The sequence below is a fragment of the Glycine max genome, chromosome 9 (assembly GCF_000004515.6).
Source record: "Glycine max cultivar Williams 82 chromosome 9, Glycine_max_v4.0, whole genome shotgun sequence".
Taxonomy (NCBI): Eukaryota; Viridiplantae; Streptophyta; class Magnoliopsida; order Fabales; family Fabaceae; genus Glycine; species Glycine max.
In genome coordinates, this window is record NC_038245.2 from 44,441,119 (window position 1) to 44,460,474 (window position 19,356).

General features: G+C 29.3%; 2 protein-coding genes across 3 annotated transcripts in view; one reads left to right on the top strand and one right to left on the bottom strand.

Moving 5' to 3' along the window:
- LOC100775921 (uncharacterized protein At4g15970) overlaps positions 1 to 6,220 on the top strand; it is a 27,948-nt gene extending 21,728 nt beyond the window's left edge. The window contains exons 1-5 of one of the 2 annotated variants that reach the window (XM_006587559.4): positions 1,896 to 2,097; positions 2,370 to 2,735; positions 2,975 to 3,450; positions 4,588 to 4,681; positions 5,867 to 6,220. In XM_006587559.4, coding sequence (XP_006587622.1) covers positions 2,035 to 2,097; positions 2,370 to 2,735; positions 2,975 to 3,450; positions 4,588 to 4,666 — 984 coding nt within the window. In that variant the 5' untranslated portion in view covers positions 1,896 to 2,034 and the 3' untranslated portion in view covers positions 4,667 to 4,681; positions 5,867 to 6,220. Of the gene's footprint in view, positions 1 to 1,895; positions 2,098 to 2,369; positions 2,736 to 2,974; positions 3,451 to 4,587; positions 4,682 to 5,866 lie in introns of those variants that run through there. The other variant, XM_003533409.4, reaches the window with a different exon arrangement.
- An 8,423-nt stretch (positions 6,221 to 14,643) lies between these two features.
- LOC100776468 (stress response protein NST1) lies at positions 14,644 to 16,986 on the bottom strand. Its single transcript, XM_006588246.4, has 5 exons — positions 16,485 to 16,986; positions 15,956 to 16,327; positions 15,709 to 15,840; positions 15,500 to 15,628; positions 14,644 to 15,387 (listed from the first exon to the last, which is right to left on the bottom strand). The coding sequence occupies exons 1-5, from the start codon at positions 16,545 to 16,547 to the stop codon at positions 14,644 to 14,646; spliced, it is 1,440 nt and encodes a 479-aa protein (XP_006588309.1). The 5' UTR covers positions 16,548 to 16,986.
- Between the last annotated feature and the right edge of the window lie 2,370 nt (positions 16,987 to 19,356).

Genomic DNA, 19,356 nt, shown 5'->3' on the forward strand with positions numbered 1-19,356 from the left:
TAGTAATAAAACTCACAATTTTGTTAATCTAATATAAAGGTTACTTAAAATTATTTCAACTTATACTTGGGAGGGGTGTTTGTTGGTATTTTACATAGTTTTAAAGGACTAAACTTGGGCGTTTGAACATTGATGAAATTAATTGATTAATAAATTTGTGCGAACTGTCCCCTTTTTCTCTTTCTCTCTAGAAAATATCTCTTGAAATTCAGATATACCAATGGGAATTTTGGTTCTGCTGTCTGACAGATTATAGGATGCGCAATAATTAATGCACTCAAACTAGTAGTTTTACACCATTTTGACACTTTCTTTTTTTGTTAAGCGCTTAAGATAGTCACAGTGTCGAATTATAGTATTATTTTCTTATTGTAATATACACTTTAAAAATGATTAATTAAAGGAAAAATGATTTTTGACAAAATTATTATTATTAAAAGACTCAAAATATATATGTAGATTCAATTATGTATTTTTGGTGAGATAACAAAAAATGGAGATATTATTGGTAAAAAATTATCATTTTTAACATAGTGAGATTGTAAGTCTTGTCATTCAATTATAAAATTTCAGTCTCCTTCTTAATAAAAAAATAATTTTTGTTCATGTATGATAATTTTTTTAATAATAGCTTAAAAGTCATATATTAAATGATTATCTAATTTATTGATAATATAATTTTTTAACTTACATAAAAATTAAACTCTTTTAGTATTACGACAGACTGAAATACTCAAACGGATATTTAATATGAGATGGAAGTAGTATAAAAGAAAATATATTAGTGCTCACTGTATTCCATGATTCAACAGTTTTGTTACCGTAAACTCTTAGAATTGATTTTAAGTATTTAAAAGAAATATTCTTTTATTAAAAAAATCAGTTCATAGAAAAAATAGTATATTTGAACTCTAGGGCGTTACTATGATCTCAGAAAAATAACAGCTATAGTCAAATTGTTTATGTCTTCTACTAGAAAATCAGTTTCATATTTTTGTTTGACTGAAGAAAATCAGTTTTAAAAGAAACTGAAATATTTTAAGAAATATCTTTTGAAAGAAAAAAATAACCAAGGTGGGTTTTAGAGTAACGTAAAGTTTTAAAACATTTTTTTTAAAGAAAAAAATCCAAACTAGCAATAATATTTCAATTAGAAAACTTCTTTTTCGATTCAACAAAAAAAAAAGAAGCAAACTTCTTTTTATTTTATGGTCAATAAATGCGAAATGACACATTGAACAGACTCAATAATTAATGAAAAACCATTGATATACTTCAACTATTGAAATTGACCTTCTGTTTCGTGATTTAAGCTAGCCACATCAGACTTCAATACTTAATCCGTTACGTCTGACTCCACAAATAATATTGTTGCATTTAAGACTTAACTATATTTTAGTTAATTAATGTTTATACTTTATTATTATTATTATTGTTAATTTTATTTATTTTTCCAAGGTCGTAATATTGCACGTTGTGACAATATTGGTGAACCATGTGCCCAGATAGTGGCCATCAGACACGTGGTTGTCCCAATGTGGGCTCATGGTTGACTACTGTTATTATTGATTAATTAAGATTATAAAGATTACCAATTAATTGATTTGATGGAAATAAAAATTTTAAGCAGAAAAAAGTGTTGATCATGCCCAATTTTCTCATTTATGTATGTGAAAGTGAAACTTACTAAACAGCTAAGGATTAAATTGACCATAGTAGGCAAAATCTTAATTGCATTTTTAGGTAAAAGGGGCATTGTGATCCATAGTGGCTACAAGCCAATTGTTTGATTATTCATTATTGATACATACTAGTAAGTGGGAAGGGAATAAAGGGATGCAATTCCCTTTTTAGATATTATTCTTTTGTGAATGCCATGATAAATAATGGTATTGTTATAATTTCACACTGTCGGCTACTATTCTATAGTTGGATACTTGCATAATAGTGAGAGGTTGGAGGTCACTGGCAATGTAGAATTTGTGTACAACTTTCACCCAAATTAGTCATATATGCCACTAGTTTTGTGGTTATATGTGCAAATGGAGGGGAGCATTTTGTTACTTAGATTTGCTTATGTCCCCATTAGCACATATGGTATATTCAATTCCTATTTGATGTCTTGCATGCACATTTTTGCCCACTTTTTGTTTTAGGATGTTTTCCTAACCATTGTGGATTATTACATAAATTTTAGATTATGTGACTTGTTGAACTTTGATGCCTCTGTATTCTAGAAAGTAGGAAGGGATTCGATTGTTTTATCTTCTTGACTCATCATCCCTATCATGTGTTTGATAAAATTCTTCTGTGAAATGTGAACTTGGGTTACCAAGTGTTTGATGTAAGTCTTTGCTTTTATGCATCAGGTTGGATATGATCCAAAGCTAGCGAGTGTCCTTAGAAACGCATGTATGAAGGATAAGACAGTGATAATCACAACTCTAAATGATGCATGGGCAGAGCCAGGTTCCATATTTGACCTCTTTCTTGAGAGTTTTCGCCTAGGGAACCAGACAAAAAAGTTTTTGAATCACTTGGTGGTAATAACTTGGGACCAAAAGGCACATGCTCGTTGCCTTGCTTTGCACAAGCATTGTTACCAAGTTGAGACTAAAGGTGACAATTTCACCGGTGAAGCATTTTTCATGACAGCAGACTACCTACACATGATGTGGAGAAGAATTGAATTCCTTGGTACAGTCCTTGATATGGGGTACAACTTTGTGTTCACGGTATATATATACATTTTTGTTTGCAAAGTAGCTTCTTAAAGTATTCAAATTTCACACACACAACCACAAACAAAGACTACAAGAATTTAGATTCAAAGTTGAATAATATATGCATTGACATAGTAAAGAGTTTTTACATTGTCAACCAATCAAAAAATTGTCATGTGTGATAATTTTGTTAACTTTTGAAATAAAAATCAAACTCATTCAATATTTTATATTTTTGTTTCCCTTTGCAGGATACTGATATAATGTGGCTTAGAGATCCTTTCAAACAATTTTACAAAGACACAGATTTCCAAATAGCTTGTGATTTTTTCAATGGCAATTCCTATGACTTAAACAACCATCCAAATGGAGGGTTTAATTATGTGAAATCGAATAAACGAACTATTTTGTTCTACAAGTTCTGGTTCAACTCTAGGAATGCCTACCCAAAGTTGCATGACCAGGATGTGCTCAACAAGATAAAAAAGGACTCCTTCGTTTCCAACATGAAGCTGAAGGTTAGGTTCCTTAGCACTAGTTATTTTGGAGGGTTTTGCCAGCATGCAGAGGACTTCAACAAGGTCTCAACAATGCATGCCAATTGTTGTGTTGGTTTAGAAAACAAAGTCAATGATCTCAAAATTTTGCTTGAGGATTGGAAGAAGTATGTGGCATTGCCTGAAAGTAAGAAAAATCAGTCGCATCCTTCTTGGAGCGTAAGTTGCAGGTAATGTAAATGACTTTTGTTAATTATTGTTTCATTTATTTAATAAATAGTACATTGATTTTATAGAGCAAAATAATTTTAATATTTTAAAATATATTATAATTCTTTAATATTTTCTTCTGTGAGTTTTATATGGATCATGAATTTGAATTTGACCCATTATCTTTTGTATAATGGGATGAGTTGTTATGCATACGTTTGAGAGAAACTAGTCCATGAAATTTTTTTACACTAACATTGCATTGAAATTAACAGTTATATTTCAAAATAATTATAAATTTAGATTTAGATAATGTGTAATTCTATATGAGCTTTGTTTTTTTTTGTTTTGTTTTTTAACTCCACTCAGATGTTGTAGTCAAAGAAATTAAAATTAAGTCTTAAAAAATCATAACAAATTTGACTACGGAAGTAGTTGTATAAGATGAAGTTACATATAAATAAATCACATGTACAAATCAAAAGAACAACATGTCAATGCATCTGATGGAAATTTTAATGAAAATCTAATATATAATTTTTTATGCCACAAAATATCAATTAATGGAGGCTTCAATTTATGTTACTATCATTAATGGACATCATTTTCTGTCACTGTTTTGTATAATATTCCACATTATTAACATCATGCAGGGCCGTGTTAGCAGTAAGGTAACTTAGGCAAGTGGCTTAGGCACCCCTTAAAAATTAAGTGTTTATTATTTAATAACAAGGCCCCTTTTAGCACCTTAATTAGGTCCATTAGCATGTCGTAGGCTTAAATTTAAGCTGTTAGTATAATACTATTTTAAAATCTCAAAAATATATGTGTTAAGCATTTAAGAGATAATAATAATGTGTGACTACAACTAATAAGTAAAATGGACAATTAAGAAAAGAAGAAAAATAATCAAACTATGGTTCTATTTTTGAGAAAATATGAAATTGCTTAAATTTTATTTGAGATTAACAATGTTGTAAAATATTGAATGGACTTTAACTATTTAATGAGAATAAAATATTAGAATTATTACTTAATTATATAAAACATTAATAAATAATTTTGCAGCTCCAAAAATTAATGTTTAATATTAGATTAAATATCTTTAAATTGTCTTAGGCCCTGAAATTTCTAAACACGGCCCTGATATCATGCAGGACGTCCTTTGAACGTGCCAAACAAAAGAAGCAGAAGAATAAAGGGAGATTGCGACGGGCATTGGTTGTAACTGTTTGATGCATGTATAAAGAGGTAGGTATAATTTTCTGCAATTATATGATTCTTTTCAAAAAGTATTGAACATAAACATTTTTTATTATTAGATAATGTTGTGTTTAACTTTTTTTATGATAATCATTAAAGTATCAGTTTATTTCTTGTTATATACAGAAAATGATATAAACAGTACTTTCAAAGCAGTCTTTTAATTGCTTGTACAAATCTTTAGGGAAGAAATAAAAAATATGGCATTTTTATAAATTAGTAAAGGAAAAATCATATTGTTTTCTCGAAACACTCTTAATTTTACGTTCTTGTTGATGCACGTGTTTGTTGCAAGTGGCATAGTCTACGCTTTTTTTGTTTGTATAATCTATAATTGTATTTGCTTTTACTCCGAAAATATGTGATAGCTTCATCTGTTAATTAATTTTTCTTTTTGTTTGTATCTTAGTACACGCAAATAGGAATATCTATGTGAGTCATGTGTGACAAATTTTTTGGATAATTTCTTTTCATCTTTACTCAAGCTTTAAGCAAAACATAAGAGTAAATTATTCTGAAAGCGATCATTTGTTGGGTTCCACTTCTGATAAACCATATTCACGTTGTAAATCTTCCAACATTTATCTCCTATTAAACAGGTGATAATTTTTATTTAACTAGTATTTTAGTTTCTACTGCTTAGGATAAATGTTTAATACATCAGAAGGTCCTTGAACGTACTATTTGAGAATTTATAGTTAGGCTCTTTATGTAAATATATTTGTAATTAAATCCTCAATCTTCTAGAACTTTTGTAATTAGATTTTGTAATTAGATTCAGGAAGTTAGTAAAATCGTCACAAATTGTTATTTTTTTGGGGTTTCAAGTTATCATAAACTAATTTTAGAGACTTTTTTTTTTATAAATGTTATTAATTTTTGTTAGTAAGAAAATACTACCATTTCTTGCTCTTTCATTCTTCTTTCACCGGCCAACCTTAGAACCCCATGGACTTAATTCTTTTTAGTTTAAGGACCTAGTTAAATTTTTTCAAATAGTTTAAAAACTTGCTTTATGCTTTAACCTTTATTATACAGTGGATAAGTGAGGAAATTGATGCTTGTCATTCAATTTATAGTATAAGTAGTATGTTATACGTTTTATCATTTTTTCAAATTTTGCTTAAGGAGTCTTTATGCTGATTTGGTTACATTTTTCAATTGGTTTTGAAGGTTGGAGAATGATTGCCTCAAATTTCGGATCACAGCAAAAGATTTAGGTTGCCAAATCAATTCTTTTGCATCAGAAAAGAAATGTGTAGAACAGAAACGGTACACATTAAAATGCAGGAAACAGAGAAAAGTTTGTTCAAGGAGTAACAATTCTGACACATTGTAACTGTGAATTTTTTCAATGGCTTCTTTAGTCAAAGTTCGATTCCTTACTTCTTGTGATGATGGCCAAAACTATAATGCTGCCATTTCTTACGTATTTACTTTAATCTTTGCATTTTTATAATTGACAGTTTATATGAATTTTCCTTGAGCTGTAAAATTCTATCTTGAAAAACTGAAAATTTCTTTATCCCCCCCCTCAGATTCCCTTGTTAAGCTCTGTAAATTTAAAAATGAAAAAAATATCGGTGTAAGAAAAATCAAATTCAAGAAATGAGAATAATTTATCCAAAGTAAATAAATAATAAGATTACATTTTTCCATCAAGAGAGAACTCGTCCACAACCAAATGCTGACTATTTTTAACATGAGGTGTGTTATATCAATATGTACAATAATTCATTCATCAATTCACACAATATTAATCAATTTTTTGTGTCTATCTCTTTTCATCATTATGTTATTAATAAATGCTATACACGAGAAATAGACACACACAAAAAATTATTGTACAAATTATTGAATGAATTGTTTAAAAATAACATTTCATTTTGAAATCTAATCAACCAATACTAATAACACGAGTTTGTGCTAGTGTCGTAAGGCACAAACACTTTGTTACTTCTACTTAATAGATGACTCCGTTCTCATAACAAACTCGTTTTTTCAAAAGCAACACTCATGTTACTTCTATATTTATGCTTAAGAAAACGTTTTTTTTTTTTTTTTTCCGTTGAATGAATTTTTAACTGGTATCTAAACATGCTCTTTATTTATAGGCGTAAGATGTTTCATTCACATGTAGTACTTCACTAGTACAAAACATCCGGAAGAACAAAGAAAATTAGAAGAACAAAAAAGAAAAAAAGATTTGTTGATTTCACATTCATGTGATTTTTTAAAATAAAAAAATAATCAGAACGTAATTCACAAAATCCTTTCACGGATTTACATTCTCATAAAAATGGAAATAAGCATCGAAGAGAACTAAATGAAACGAGATTGAAGTTAAGAAAATGTGGACCTAATTTTTTTCAATCCAACAATGACAGATTCACAATGAAATAGAGCGACATAATACATCTATAGATACTACTAAAAGAATAGTGACCAAAATAGACTTTCTTTTGTTGACACATGCTATTTTTTTGGTTTTTTTTTTTTTTTTTTTTTTTGTCTTTTCAGTTACACTGTGTCGACACCCAAAAGAAGACGTGAAAACAGTGAGAAGATTAGAATGAAAGTTAAAACGAAGAACGAGACATACTGGCATAGCATGTTCTTTCTGCTTCCCAGAGTAAAACAAAAAATTCATATTGTAGTGACAAAAAATTTGATCAATTTTATATAATTTAACTTCATTTTAACATATAATTTATTTTTTAAAATATAAACAATATCATATTTTTTTAAAACATATAGTATTTAATAAACAATATTTAATTTTTAGAGTGCATAAGTCCCATGTTATTTTATTGCTAATTTTTCTTTCATTTATACTCTTTTTTCAATAAAGGAACACACCCTTAATGCATAGTTTGTTTGCTTTAGTATAAATATTTTCTTTTCCTATAAAGTTTAGTAGTAAGCAATTTTTTAAAATTTGATAATTATTTTTTTATTCCTTCAAAAAATAATTTATTTTTATTAGTCCTACAAATTTTTTATAAGTTATTTTTAGTTTATCTTATTCTTTGTGTTAATGGTATCACAATTTATTTGAAATGATTTCTCATCATTAAAAATAATTTTATATAAATTCTTTGTGTTAATGATATCACAATTTATTTGAAAGTGATTTCTCATTATTAAAAATATTTTATATATATATATATATATATATATATATATATTGAATATATAAAAGAATAGGCTAGCAAAAATACCAGTTCAAGAGAGTATATAAATATATAAAAGAATATAGTTTGTTGAGACTTTCTAATACTACTGCGGAACCTTCTAATATCACGGGATAATCTCCTTAGATATAAATACATGAGTTTTTGTAGTATAAGATATTTTATATGAAATTTAATCAATCATAATTTTATTTTCAATTTAACTTATATCCTTCAAAAAATAATTTGTTTTTATTAGTCCTTCAAAAATTTTAAAAGTTATTTTTAGTTTTTTTAATTCTTTGTGTTAATGGTATTACAATTTATTTGAAGTGATTTCTCATCATTAAAAATATTTTCTATAATTTAATCTATATAATAAATATATAAAAAAGTAGACTAGCAAAAACATTAAAAAACATAAATATATAGAAAAGTATAATTTGCTGAGACCTTCTAATTAATATTACATGACCTTCTAACACCACGATATGACCTCCTCAAATATAAATACATCAGTCTTAGTAGTATAAAAAAATTTATATGAAAGTTAATCAATCATAATTTTTTTTTTCAATTTAACTTATAAAATAATTATTATAAAAATAAATATTTGTTATAATTTAATCTATATAGTAAATATATAAAAGTGTAGGCTAGCAAACACACCAATTTAAAAGACTATATAAATATATAAAAGAGTATAATTTGCTCAAACCTTCTAATATCATCGGACCTTCTAATATCAAATAATGACCTCCTTAAATATAATAATAGATACAAAAGTTTTAGTAGCATAAGAAATTTTATATGAAAGTTAATCAATCATAAAAAAATTTCAATATAACGTATAAAATAATTATTTTAAAAAATAATAAATTTATCATATATGATAATTTTGTGATTAAATAACAATATGATTTGTGCACATATTATTCATTTATTAAATTAGAGGATAAAATTATTAAAGTTTATAAGTCATTTTCATTCATTTTAAAAGAGTATATAAATATATAAAAAAGTATATATTGCTGAGACCTTCAAATAGCACTAGATCTAGTACCTAATGACATCCTTATCAAAACCCAAAGACAAAATATAATAATAGATATAACAATCTTAGTAGTATAAATTTTTTTATATAAAAGTTAATTTAAAAGTCTGATTTCAGTAAAAGTTTTTGTATTATTAATTGATCATACAAATTTTTTAGTATAATTTATAAAATAATTATTATAAAAATTAATAAATTTATCATATATGATAATTTTATGACTAAATAAAAATATAATTTGTGCACATATTATTCATTTATTAAATTATAGTAGGAGAGAATAAAATTATGAAAATTTATAAGTTATTTTTATTTATTTTTTAATAAATAAATTGTTGGTATAATTATTTGACTCCAATTATCCTATATTGTTGTTTAAAAAAAATAATAAAATGAGAATTTTGGAAATTGAAAAGAGAAAAAGAACGACAGGATAAATTAAAAAGTAAAAATGAAGATATCTATTTTTTTTAGTAATGGATAGGATCAAACTTTTTTTATTCACCAAAAAGTAATTTTAAAAAAATACAAATGATTTTTTTTATATTTTTTCTTATAATCTTTTATATTTTTTTGACATATTTTACTTTTTTAATCTAAGTACAATTTTAGTATTTAAAAAAAAGGCCAAGTAAAGCGGAACGACATGTGCCTATCTACGGGTAACCCACTACTTAATATAGAAAGGGTGAGTATCCAGATGCACATCAAGTCATCAACGAAGCCACGGCCCATTATAGATTTTTTATATATATAATGCTAACTTATTAGCTAGTATTTCTTATTTTAAGCTGTTTTAATATTACTACAATCTTTTTATAACGCTATTTTAATTTTGGTTTTATAATATGAACTTGTTCTTGAGAATACAGGATTCACACGGAGCCCGTTTACATTTATTTAATTTAGGCTTAATTATTTTTTATCCTTATAATTTCATGTATTTTTTAGTTTTTATAATTTTAAAGTAATTTTTTTAGTCCTTATCGTTTACATTTTAATTTTCTTTTTGAAAGTAATTTTTTTAGTCCTTATAATTTATATTTTAATTTTCTTTTAATCCCTATAGTTTTGAAAGTGATTTTTTTAGTCCCTATATTTTATATTTTAATTTCTTGTTAGTCCTTACCATCAAAATATGAATAATATTGACAATTACAATTAACTACAATAATATTAGTAAGTAATTCGTAATTAATTTATCACAAGATAATTTTATAATAAAAAATAATTAATAATTTATAACTAATTTGTAACTAATTATTTTTATATATATATATTTTTGTAATAAGGACTAAAATATAATTAAAATACAAATTATAGGAACTAAAAAGATCATTTTCAAATTATAGAAACTAAAAAAAAATTAAAATACAAGCTATAAGGACTAAAAATATCAATTTTAAACTATAAGGATTAAAAGAGAATTAAAATGTAAAGTATATGAACTAAAAAAATCACTTCCAAATTATAGAAACTAAAAAATACGAATTGTGAAATTATAGAAACTAAATGAGTAATTTAACCTTTAATTTATTATAAAATTATCTGTTAAAAATAGATCAAAGTTCATATAAAAACATCTGGAATGAAATGTTTATATAAATTGTTTAACCTTTTTTCTCACTTATATAAACCCATTTTCTTAATAATATTATATCATAAATAACATATTTTTAATTATCATAGGACCCACATAATTAATTTAAATATTTATTTTAACAATCTTAATATTGAAGTGAATTTTTATTTAAATACTTAAATATTATAAAATTATTAGATGTATAAAGTGTAAACATTATGTATTATAGGTGCTATTAGATATTAAGTTGGCCAGAAAAATATGTTGCGTACGAGTTGTTCATAATTATAAATGCAAGACGAGATAATAATTCTACTGCCTAAAGTTTCGCATTTATTACTTAAGTTAAATGAGCTATTGTCCACACTCTATGATCGATTTATGCACTATGTAATTAGCTTGTGTTTTTAAATTTTTTTTTAACAGAATTTAATTAGCTTGTGTTAAGAGTAGTTTGCTAATATATAATGAGAAAATGATTTTAGTATATACTAGTAAATAGGTTACACAAAAACTCCAAAATTATGCAATTGCAGCCTAGTGAATGACAAAGCTCCTTTACCTCCTCTTATGCTCGACTAAACTTCATGTAAGTAAAAATATTAATTTCAACTTTTTTTGCTGCATTTAATAATACTCTTAACTTTTTTTTTAATGAGTAATCTTGTTGCTGTAAAAAAAAAATACACTCAACTTTTTTTATATTTTAATCCGCTCAAATCAAAATCACGTATAACGAATTTATAATAACTTGATATATCTTTAACTATCTAAGTTACACTCCTGATAATAATACACTTAACATTGGTTGCGTTCAACGCTCTCCAAGGATGATCTCATGTCCATCACAAACCTCATCATGTAATTAAGACTAATAGTAATATCACAGTTATTCTCATTCATGTAATTAAAGATAAATCGATCATTTAGCTATGCCAACCCCTTGAGAGCTAGCTTTTCCTCTACTGAGTTGTCCCAATGCCAACGCCATATATTGTTGCTGATCAAACGAATTTTCATCTTCGCTAAGAACTTGCTAATTAATTCCCACATCCACAACATCCTTGCATTTAAACCAAGACTCAGAGATATAGATTTTTTTTCACCAGTATTCTTTTTTTAAGGTAATCTTGATTGAAGTATTTGTAAGAATTAATGTCTCATGTGAGAGGTATGTGATTTATGTAGGGACTAATAAGTAAATAATTAATGATTAAGGGTTAAATTGTAATTGGGTTTAATAAGAGAAGTTTCTAGAACTAACTACTACTTGATGGGAATAATGATTATAAAAGGGGCTTAATACCCACTAACGTGAAATAAGGTCCCATTCCTGACCAGAAAAGTGTTCTCTCTCACTCATAGTAGCCATCATGAACGGAGAGAGATAGAAAAGAAAGGCCTAAGGAAGTGAAATCTTATTTCTCTCATCTTTCAAGGAAATCAAAGTGCACCGGAAAGAATTTCTATGGAGAAAGGTACAAGTCTTCCTATGGAGAAAGGTACACACCATTATCTATTGTTGTTTATTGATTGTTTGTGAGAACCATAGGTTTCAAGATCCTGTTGTTTCCTATCATTGATAGTAGTCCAGGAAACCCCTTAAGAATTTTTACATGTGGTATCAGAGCATGTGTTATGAAATTTATGATTCTCCAAGAATGATTTAATTTCTCCCAATTATGCATGAAGCCTAATTATGAAATTTAGGGATAATTTAATTTCTTCAAATTATGCATCAAACCTAATTACGAAATTTAGGAATTTTAATTTCTATTACATGTATTTTCAATTAAAGTACATGTTTGGATAGTGTGTTTTTGACATTAATTATGTTTTTCCGCTACAAAGTATGAAATTTTGTATGAAAGAAATATTATACAAAACTTCAAAGAGAAAGCTTATGCTGCCAATTTTATTTCTAATGGAGAAAGTTGTCTTTCCATTAACGTTATTTATATATTAAATTATGGAGAAAGAATGACGCGCTATGCTGTGAATTGATTTTGTAAAGTTGTGTGGCTGATGTACCTTTCTTTCAATTCCAATTGAAAAGCCGCTGCTACACGTACTTTCCTTGTAGGGGAACTAGAAATTTTGGATATTGCTATTTGCAACCCATTTTGCTATTTCCAGTCCCACTTGTGTTTTTTCTTCTTCTGGAAATTATTATTAAACGTAATTGAAGGATTGAAGTTTATATCTTATAATTAAATTAACGTGAATGCTTTAAAATTATTGGTAGCAGTAAATATATGTATATGCTACATATTTGCTTGAACGTGTTTGAATGCAAAAACATAAATAAATACAAATATTATTTTATGACCTGGAACGAAATTAATAGAATGACTATGAATTGTTACACTACTAGAATAATGTTTTTTTACGACGTAGTATTTAAGTCGGTTATCCAGAACCGCCTTAAATAGTGGCGCGGTGGCAAACTTGTAATTATCAAAGCTGAGAATAATTTTTTACAACGTAAATTCTAAGGCGGTTATAAATAACCGTCTTAGTAACTCGCTGGGTGGCATTTTTGTAAATATCAAAAAATGTTCAACGACGGGTTTGGATAAGGAACCGCCTTTGTTTTATTTCCCTTAAATTAGGGATTTTACAGCCATCCCTTTCCATTCTTCACCGTACCCAGCGTCTCCTTTGGTCTTTACCAGCATCCCTTTCCACTCTTCACCCACTCTTCACCCACGACGAGAAGTTTGTGACCCATCATCACTAAGCCTTGTCGAACAGAAGTCTGTGACCCATCACTAAGCCCTGTTCAAGGTGTGTCGTGCCGCAGTCCGATTGTATGAATTGGTAAGTACCCATGCACTGGTGTTGCTTGCTTGAAAATGTGTAATGAATGGCATTGTCAAGACAAGGTTTTTGTTTCGCTGGTAGGTAGGGGCTTTTATTTTGCCTTTCTCGATTAGCAACACACGGATGAGGGGCAGCTTGCTTGCGGCTTCAAAATTTGAAAGGTGAGTTTATCCTGATCCCTAAACCCTTTCTTCGTGTTGCTTGTGATTTTACTGTTTTTATCTAATAGAAAAACTTGAGGCTTGTGCTCATGTGCTCATGATCCTTACAATCTTAAATATACCACCCAATCCCTCTACCGGGTTGGAATTGAAAGAAAATTGAATTACTGGGTTGAGTTTTTTTTTTTCGGGGTACATTTGTGGCATTGAAGTTTGAATATATACTGTCTCATCCCATACTTAAACTCTTAACCACTTAATTATTAGGAAGAGTTAACTTGGTTTTAAAACTTAATGTTTTGACCGAGTTGAGTTTAGTAGAAATGTTATTCCCTCTGTTCCTAAATTATATAGCGTTTTTTTTTCAAAACTATTGATGTTTTACAAATTTATGTTTTAAAAATTATACAACTTTTTTTCAACTATAGTCTCTAGACTCCGAATATTGATATTGCGTGGAAGCATGGCTTTAGAAGTTTTACAGCTGAATCTGGTTCTCAGGTTGTGATTAATTTCTTTACCAAGTCATGTCCTGGTTCTCATTCTTGCTTTGGTTTGGTGAATCGGATTTTGAGATTTTGCTGGATTGAAGGAAATTTAGAGAGGTTTCATACACTGCAAGAAGCCAATTAGGTTGTACATCTTCTTGCAAACTTTGTTCAGTCTTTGGAAAGTGGTTAGAGATTTTTTTATTTTGTTCCTTAATTTATTTTTCATGTCGTGTTGGCATATGCTTCTTCAACTGCTTTTCCTCATGATTTTTAGTTTGTTGCTTTTGGGGCTTTAGCTCCACTTATCACAAAAATAAGACTCCAAATGTTGATGATGACTGATTCCAATTAGTATAGAATATTGGCAGACAAGAATAAGCACTAATAAATGGCATTTCCTCTCCTATGTTACAGTCTATGCTTGTTTTCTTCAAACCACTCAAGTTTGCGATAGCATTCACTCTTGGTAATTTGCTTTCACTTGGAAGGTATGTTTTGTTTTACAGCTGTATAATTATATTGTGATGCTGACTTCCTTGTGTTTTGCAATTTAATGTATTAGAAACAAGGATAAATTTAAATGGTCTCTAGTTCACTGGATTCCATTCACAGATTTCAAATATTCCGCTGTTGTCAGTAATGGACAATGTTCCTTTACTGTTTAAATCAGTTAACACAGCACTGTTTTCTAATTGGGATAATCACAGACCTACCCTGTAGAGAACTGTTTTCTAGTTCAGTTAGATTCAGTTTTCTGTGATGAACTGGACCAACATTTCGACAATTGGATTTTGTTGGGAAATTTATTCTTGATTTCCTATTCAACCCATTCATTACCCTGGATGATGTCACAAAACTCTCTCCATAATGTCTTGGCTCAGATCTGCAAACCATCACACTATTTTCTGAAACAACTGCATATCGTCGTCTGTCAGACCACTTCATAGGCATATCAAGTTGAAATTCTTTCCTACATCTTAGTTTTCGATGAGAAAACATTGATTGTTCAATTGTAGACTGACCCATCTCATCTTCTGCATTTGAAATTTCTTCCTCACAATCATCATAAGAGAGGTCTTGTGGTTTCAAAGTACTACACTCACTAGAGAATTCTTCATCTTCGATGTTAGGAGAATCATCCCTCAATAGATTAGTTTCATCTGTTTCAATAACTAAATTACTGCAGCTAATAGGAGTATTTTGCTCCATATCAGCAACTGCAGACAATTCTTTCTTTGAGATTTCAGGAGAACCAAGAGCATCATTTGATTCAGAACACTTCTTTTCTTTTTCTTTTCCTTTTAGTCTTTCCTTCCTTCTAAGCTTTTTCTCCCGTTCCTTTGTCCTTCTCCGCTCCTTGCGTTCTTCTTCTTCACGTTTTTCCTTTTCTTCTTCTTCAAGAAGCTTCATCTGTAGACAAAATCATGCAATTGAGATTTAGGAAATGTATTCTAAAAATAGACACAAGAGCTTTTTTTCCTGTCCCCAACAGCCTTTTTCCTAAAAGCATAATAACTAAGACCTGCTTTTCCAAGGTAATGATTTCTTTGCATGCCACGTGCACTCGATCCTCCAGCAGTTTTAGTGCAAGACAAACAAATATGCTGTGTGCATTTTGACGTGCTGTTCCTTCTCTGAAAGCCTTTTCAACCTGAAAGGATAGTACAGTCAGTGGTTATCTGGTTGAACAACAAAAACAAGCACAGAAAATAATACTAGTGCTAAACATGCCTGTTCTTTGAAAATAATAGTGGCAGCATCTAGAAGAAATTCTCGAGCAAGTTCAGGGCTTTTTGCATGCTTTTGGGGACGGGAGCATTCTCCATCAAGCTCATTCCCATCCTTGTCAACTGAATCATCATCCTGAGAGCATACATTATATAACATCAAACTTACAAATTCCTCATGACTAATTATCAAAATCAAATGAATGATGGATAATTAACAAGGATTATTTTCTCAGTGAAACTTGCATTACCTCTTCTTCCTCGGCCTCTTCAGCATGCTCAAAGAACCTTCTGATACTTTCCCCTTTTGTGATTGTAACATAACCATCTCCTACAATTAACCTGCAATGTACACACTGTTGACCCTTCAAGGAATGAGCTTTAACAGTAAGTTCAGTACAGCGTCCATCTAATCTCCAAGCTCGGAGGGTAACAAAACATGCACTCAAGCCACCAAGATCCAGGCCACTGGCTCGAACACATCCATTCAATCCAACATTTTCAAATTCCAAAATGTCAGATTTTCCTTCAGTTGTCCCCACAGCCCACTCAAAGTGATGATAGGTTCCCGATGCATCAGCAAATGTCTGGCGCCAATCAGCTTGAACTGAGTCATCAGATACCTAATAAAAGCAAATGGGTAGATGTCGTGTTAGGTAGAACTTCTATTCTAGTTGCCGATAGCTTGATAAAACAATCTTTTCATAGATACTCCATAGACTCTTCCACCAAAATCTCAATCACCATAGGTTTTACAGGATAGAAATGTGAAAGTCACACCTCATATTGAAAGGCAGAGTCAGCAACACAAAACCAGCTGGTGCAACGAGGTTCTCTACACATGCGCCTCAGTTCTTTTAGTTCCTTGAATTCTCGAATAACATTTCTTCTACAATCTCTGCAAAATCTCTTGCTATCGAACCTGATAGATATGGTAACTCATTAATAAAAACCAAAAGCATAAAACATCCTTATCCTTAAAAACATACAATTGTGTGCATATATATATAGAGAAAAAGGGATCTCACCAAATACTATAAAGCTTTGAAGCAAAGCTTCACATATAGTTTCTGATGATGAAAAAATAGATTAAATCATACTAGGAATGAATGAATAGGCATTGTGTTTATGTATTCAAATGAGAATTAGTACAAAATGTTCAAAAAAATGACTAAAAATTAAAAATAAAAATCAGTAGTCTAACTCTAATAACACAAAAAGACCCACCTGATGATAGAAAGTAGCAAGTTCTTTGACCCAGTACAATGAGACAGCACCAGACACAATGTTGGAAATTTTAAATAAACAGTTTCCCTTAATATTTTTTTGCTGACAGAACATGTAACTCCAGAGACATAACACTCAAAACTTCAATAAACCAGTAATAACAGGCAAAAATAAAATAGTGCAGTGAATCTATAATAGATAGTTTTTCCAATTTATATCAGAAAGATAAAGTTAACATTCTAATCTACCAAGGTGCCTTTGTAAAATCACTTTGAAGGAACAGAAGCTGACTTGTCCATAATTTATAACTAATAGACTATTCTTCAAATTCTTTTCTTGTTTCTTTGTCTTTCTTAACTCAAGTTCCATTAACTAAGGATCTCATTATACTCACTCCGCTTGTGTTACCTTTTAACAAATCTTTTGACAAACAAGATCACCATCACAAAAGGTCAGTGGACATTAATCTTTTAGCTAAATTATTGCCTAAAACCTTAATGAAAATCAGTAATCACCAAACCATTTGAGTGGAGAATGATGTCAGTTTCAATCCTAACAACAGCTCATCTGTTGATTTATCTTCTCAATAATTGCATGAAAACAACTCTTACATAGCATAATCAGTTTTTACCTAATAGTCCATATCTACAGTCCATAAAGTCCCAAAGTATCTAATTCTCTCCAACAAAATTATCATTTCTTATCAAAACTACTTGTGTATACAATCCACAAGTCCCAAGTAATCCAATTGCCTAAACCTTGCGATGTCATAAATGATGGATGTCCTATAACAGCCTGAATCATGCTGCTTCTCCAGGATTGTATGTTATAATAATCATACAATGTCTAATCTAAACTATCATAAGCAAGAATCGGGGAAAACCCTTCAAAATATCAGACGAGCTAGGGCTATGCCAAGAAATGCAATTAATAGATTCATCCTTTAGCTGACCCTGGGTAAGGGAGTTCCATGGAAATATGAAAGCAGACAGAAGATGCACATATTCAACAAAAAACTGAAGAACATCACATAACTGACATATAATAAAAAGTTCTCCCCCATACAGCTATCCTTGATAAAGTTCTAATTTTCAACCTAAAAATCCATGAATCACTATTTAATCATCATTTACTGCATCTGGAGTATGTTGCTAGAGAATTTTTTAACTCCATGCCTATGATAGAGTTCCCTGTTTACCTTTTTAAGCATCAAACTGGCAGCTCAATTGTCCAAGAATCCAACAGATAGTTAGTTGAATACAAATCACTTGTGTATAATGGGTAAGAATATCAAACCCCCAAAATCTTTATTCTTTCTCATTATTCCACCTAACACTTTTCCGAGCTGATCCTAACAAAGATGGTCATATTCAGGAAATTTATTTTAAACCTTTCAGAGGCATGTTCCACATTGTCATTCTTTGTATGTCAATTTCAACTGTATGACTGATTCTAGAGTTAAAGTGTCAGAGGCATGTTTTCTAGTTCAGTTAGATTCAGTCGTGCTCAGATTAGTAGGAATATTATAGGCGACAAAGATCTCTCCCTAAGTGTTTAACGCAATTGCATACTAGGACTCAAACTCAAGACATTTGTAGAACTAATTTGCTAAGCTACAAGATAGAAGGTTTTGTTTGGCAATATATATGGTTTATAAACAATGGCCATAATCTTATATATATGAACGAGATGCTACTTCATTCTATCGGATTTAATGGGAAGAAGACGATGGGAATAAACACTGAATAGGAAAAAACAAAATATGGCGTGGTAATAATGCCAGCGAGATGACAAAGACACGCGGATTTTAGATGATTAATTGGAAGGGAACCGATGTAATTAATAATTGCAAATGGTAATAATTTAGTTTTGTTTCTGGTTAAGCTAATCAGAATTAAAATAAACAACACGTCTTTCCTACTTTTGTTGATGCTTGCTGGTCCCCTGAAGTTTGACCGCGAGCACACACACATTAAAATTCTAAACCACCAATTTTTGTTGAGATTTAAAGAAAAAGATTAAAATATTTTAAGATTCAAAAGTTAAACATACAGAAGTATATGAGTGAAAACAAATAAAAACAAAAAAGAAAAGTAAAAATGAAAGAGAAACTTAATATTTGAAAATAATAACCCATTATTAATGCAGATGCAGTATAAGCTAGCTAGCTTCCTTAACCATTAAAAAATACTCAAACAAATCTTGGTGTCTTGTAACCTTTAATCATAAAGTGAAGCAAGGGTAAACAAGAAGAGAGCAAGTAGCAATGATTTGTGTTGTTTGTTTGTCAAACCATTTGTTACTTGGGATGATGAATAAGATGAGAAAGACATGATATGATACGGTACAGTGATAAAATAGTGTATTCTGTCTGAGAAAAATATATGTAGATTTATTGTTTACATTATGTATTCTGTCTGAAGCT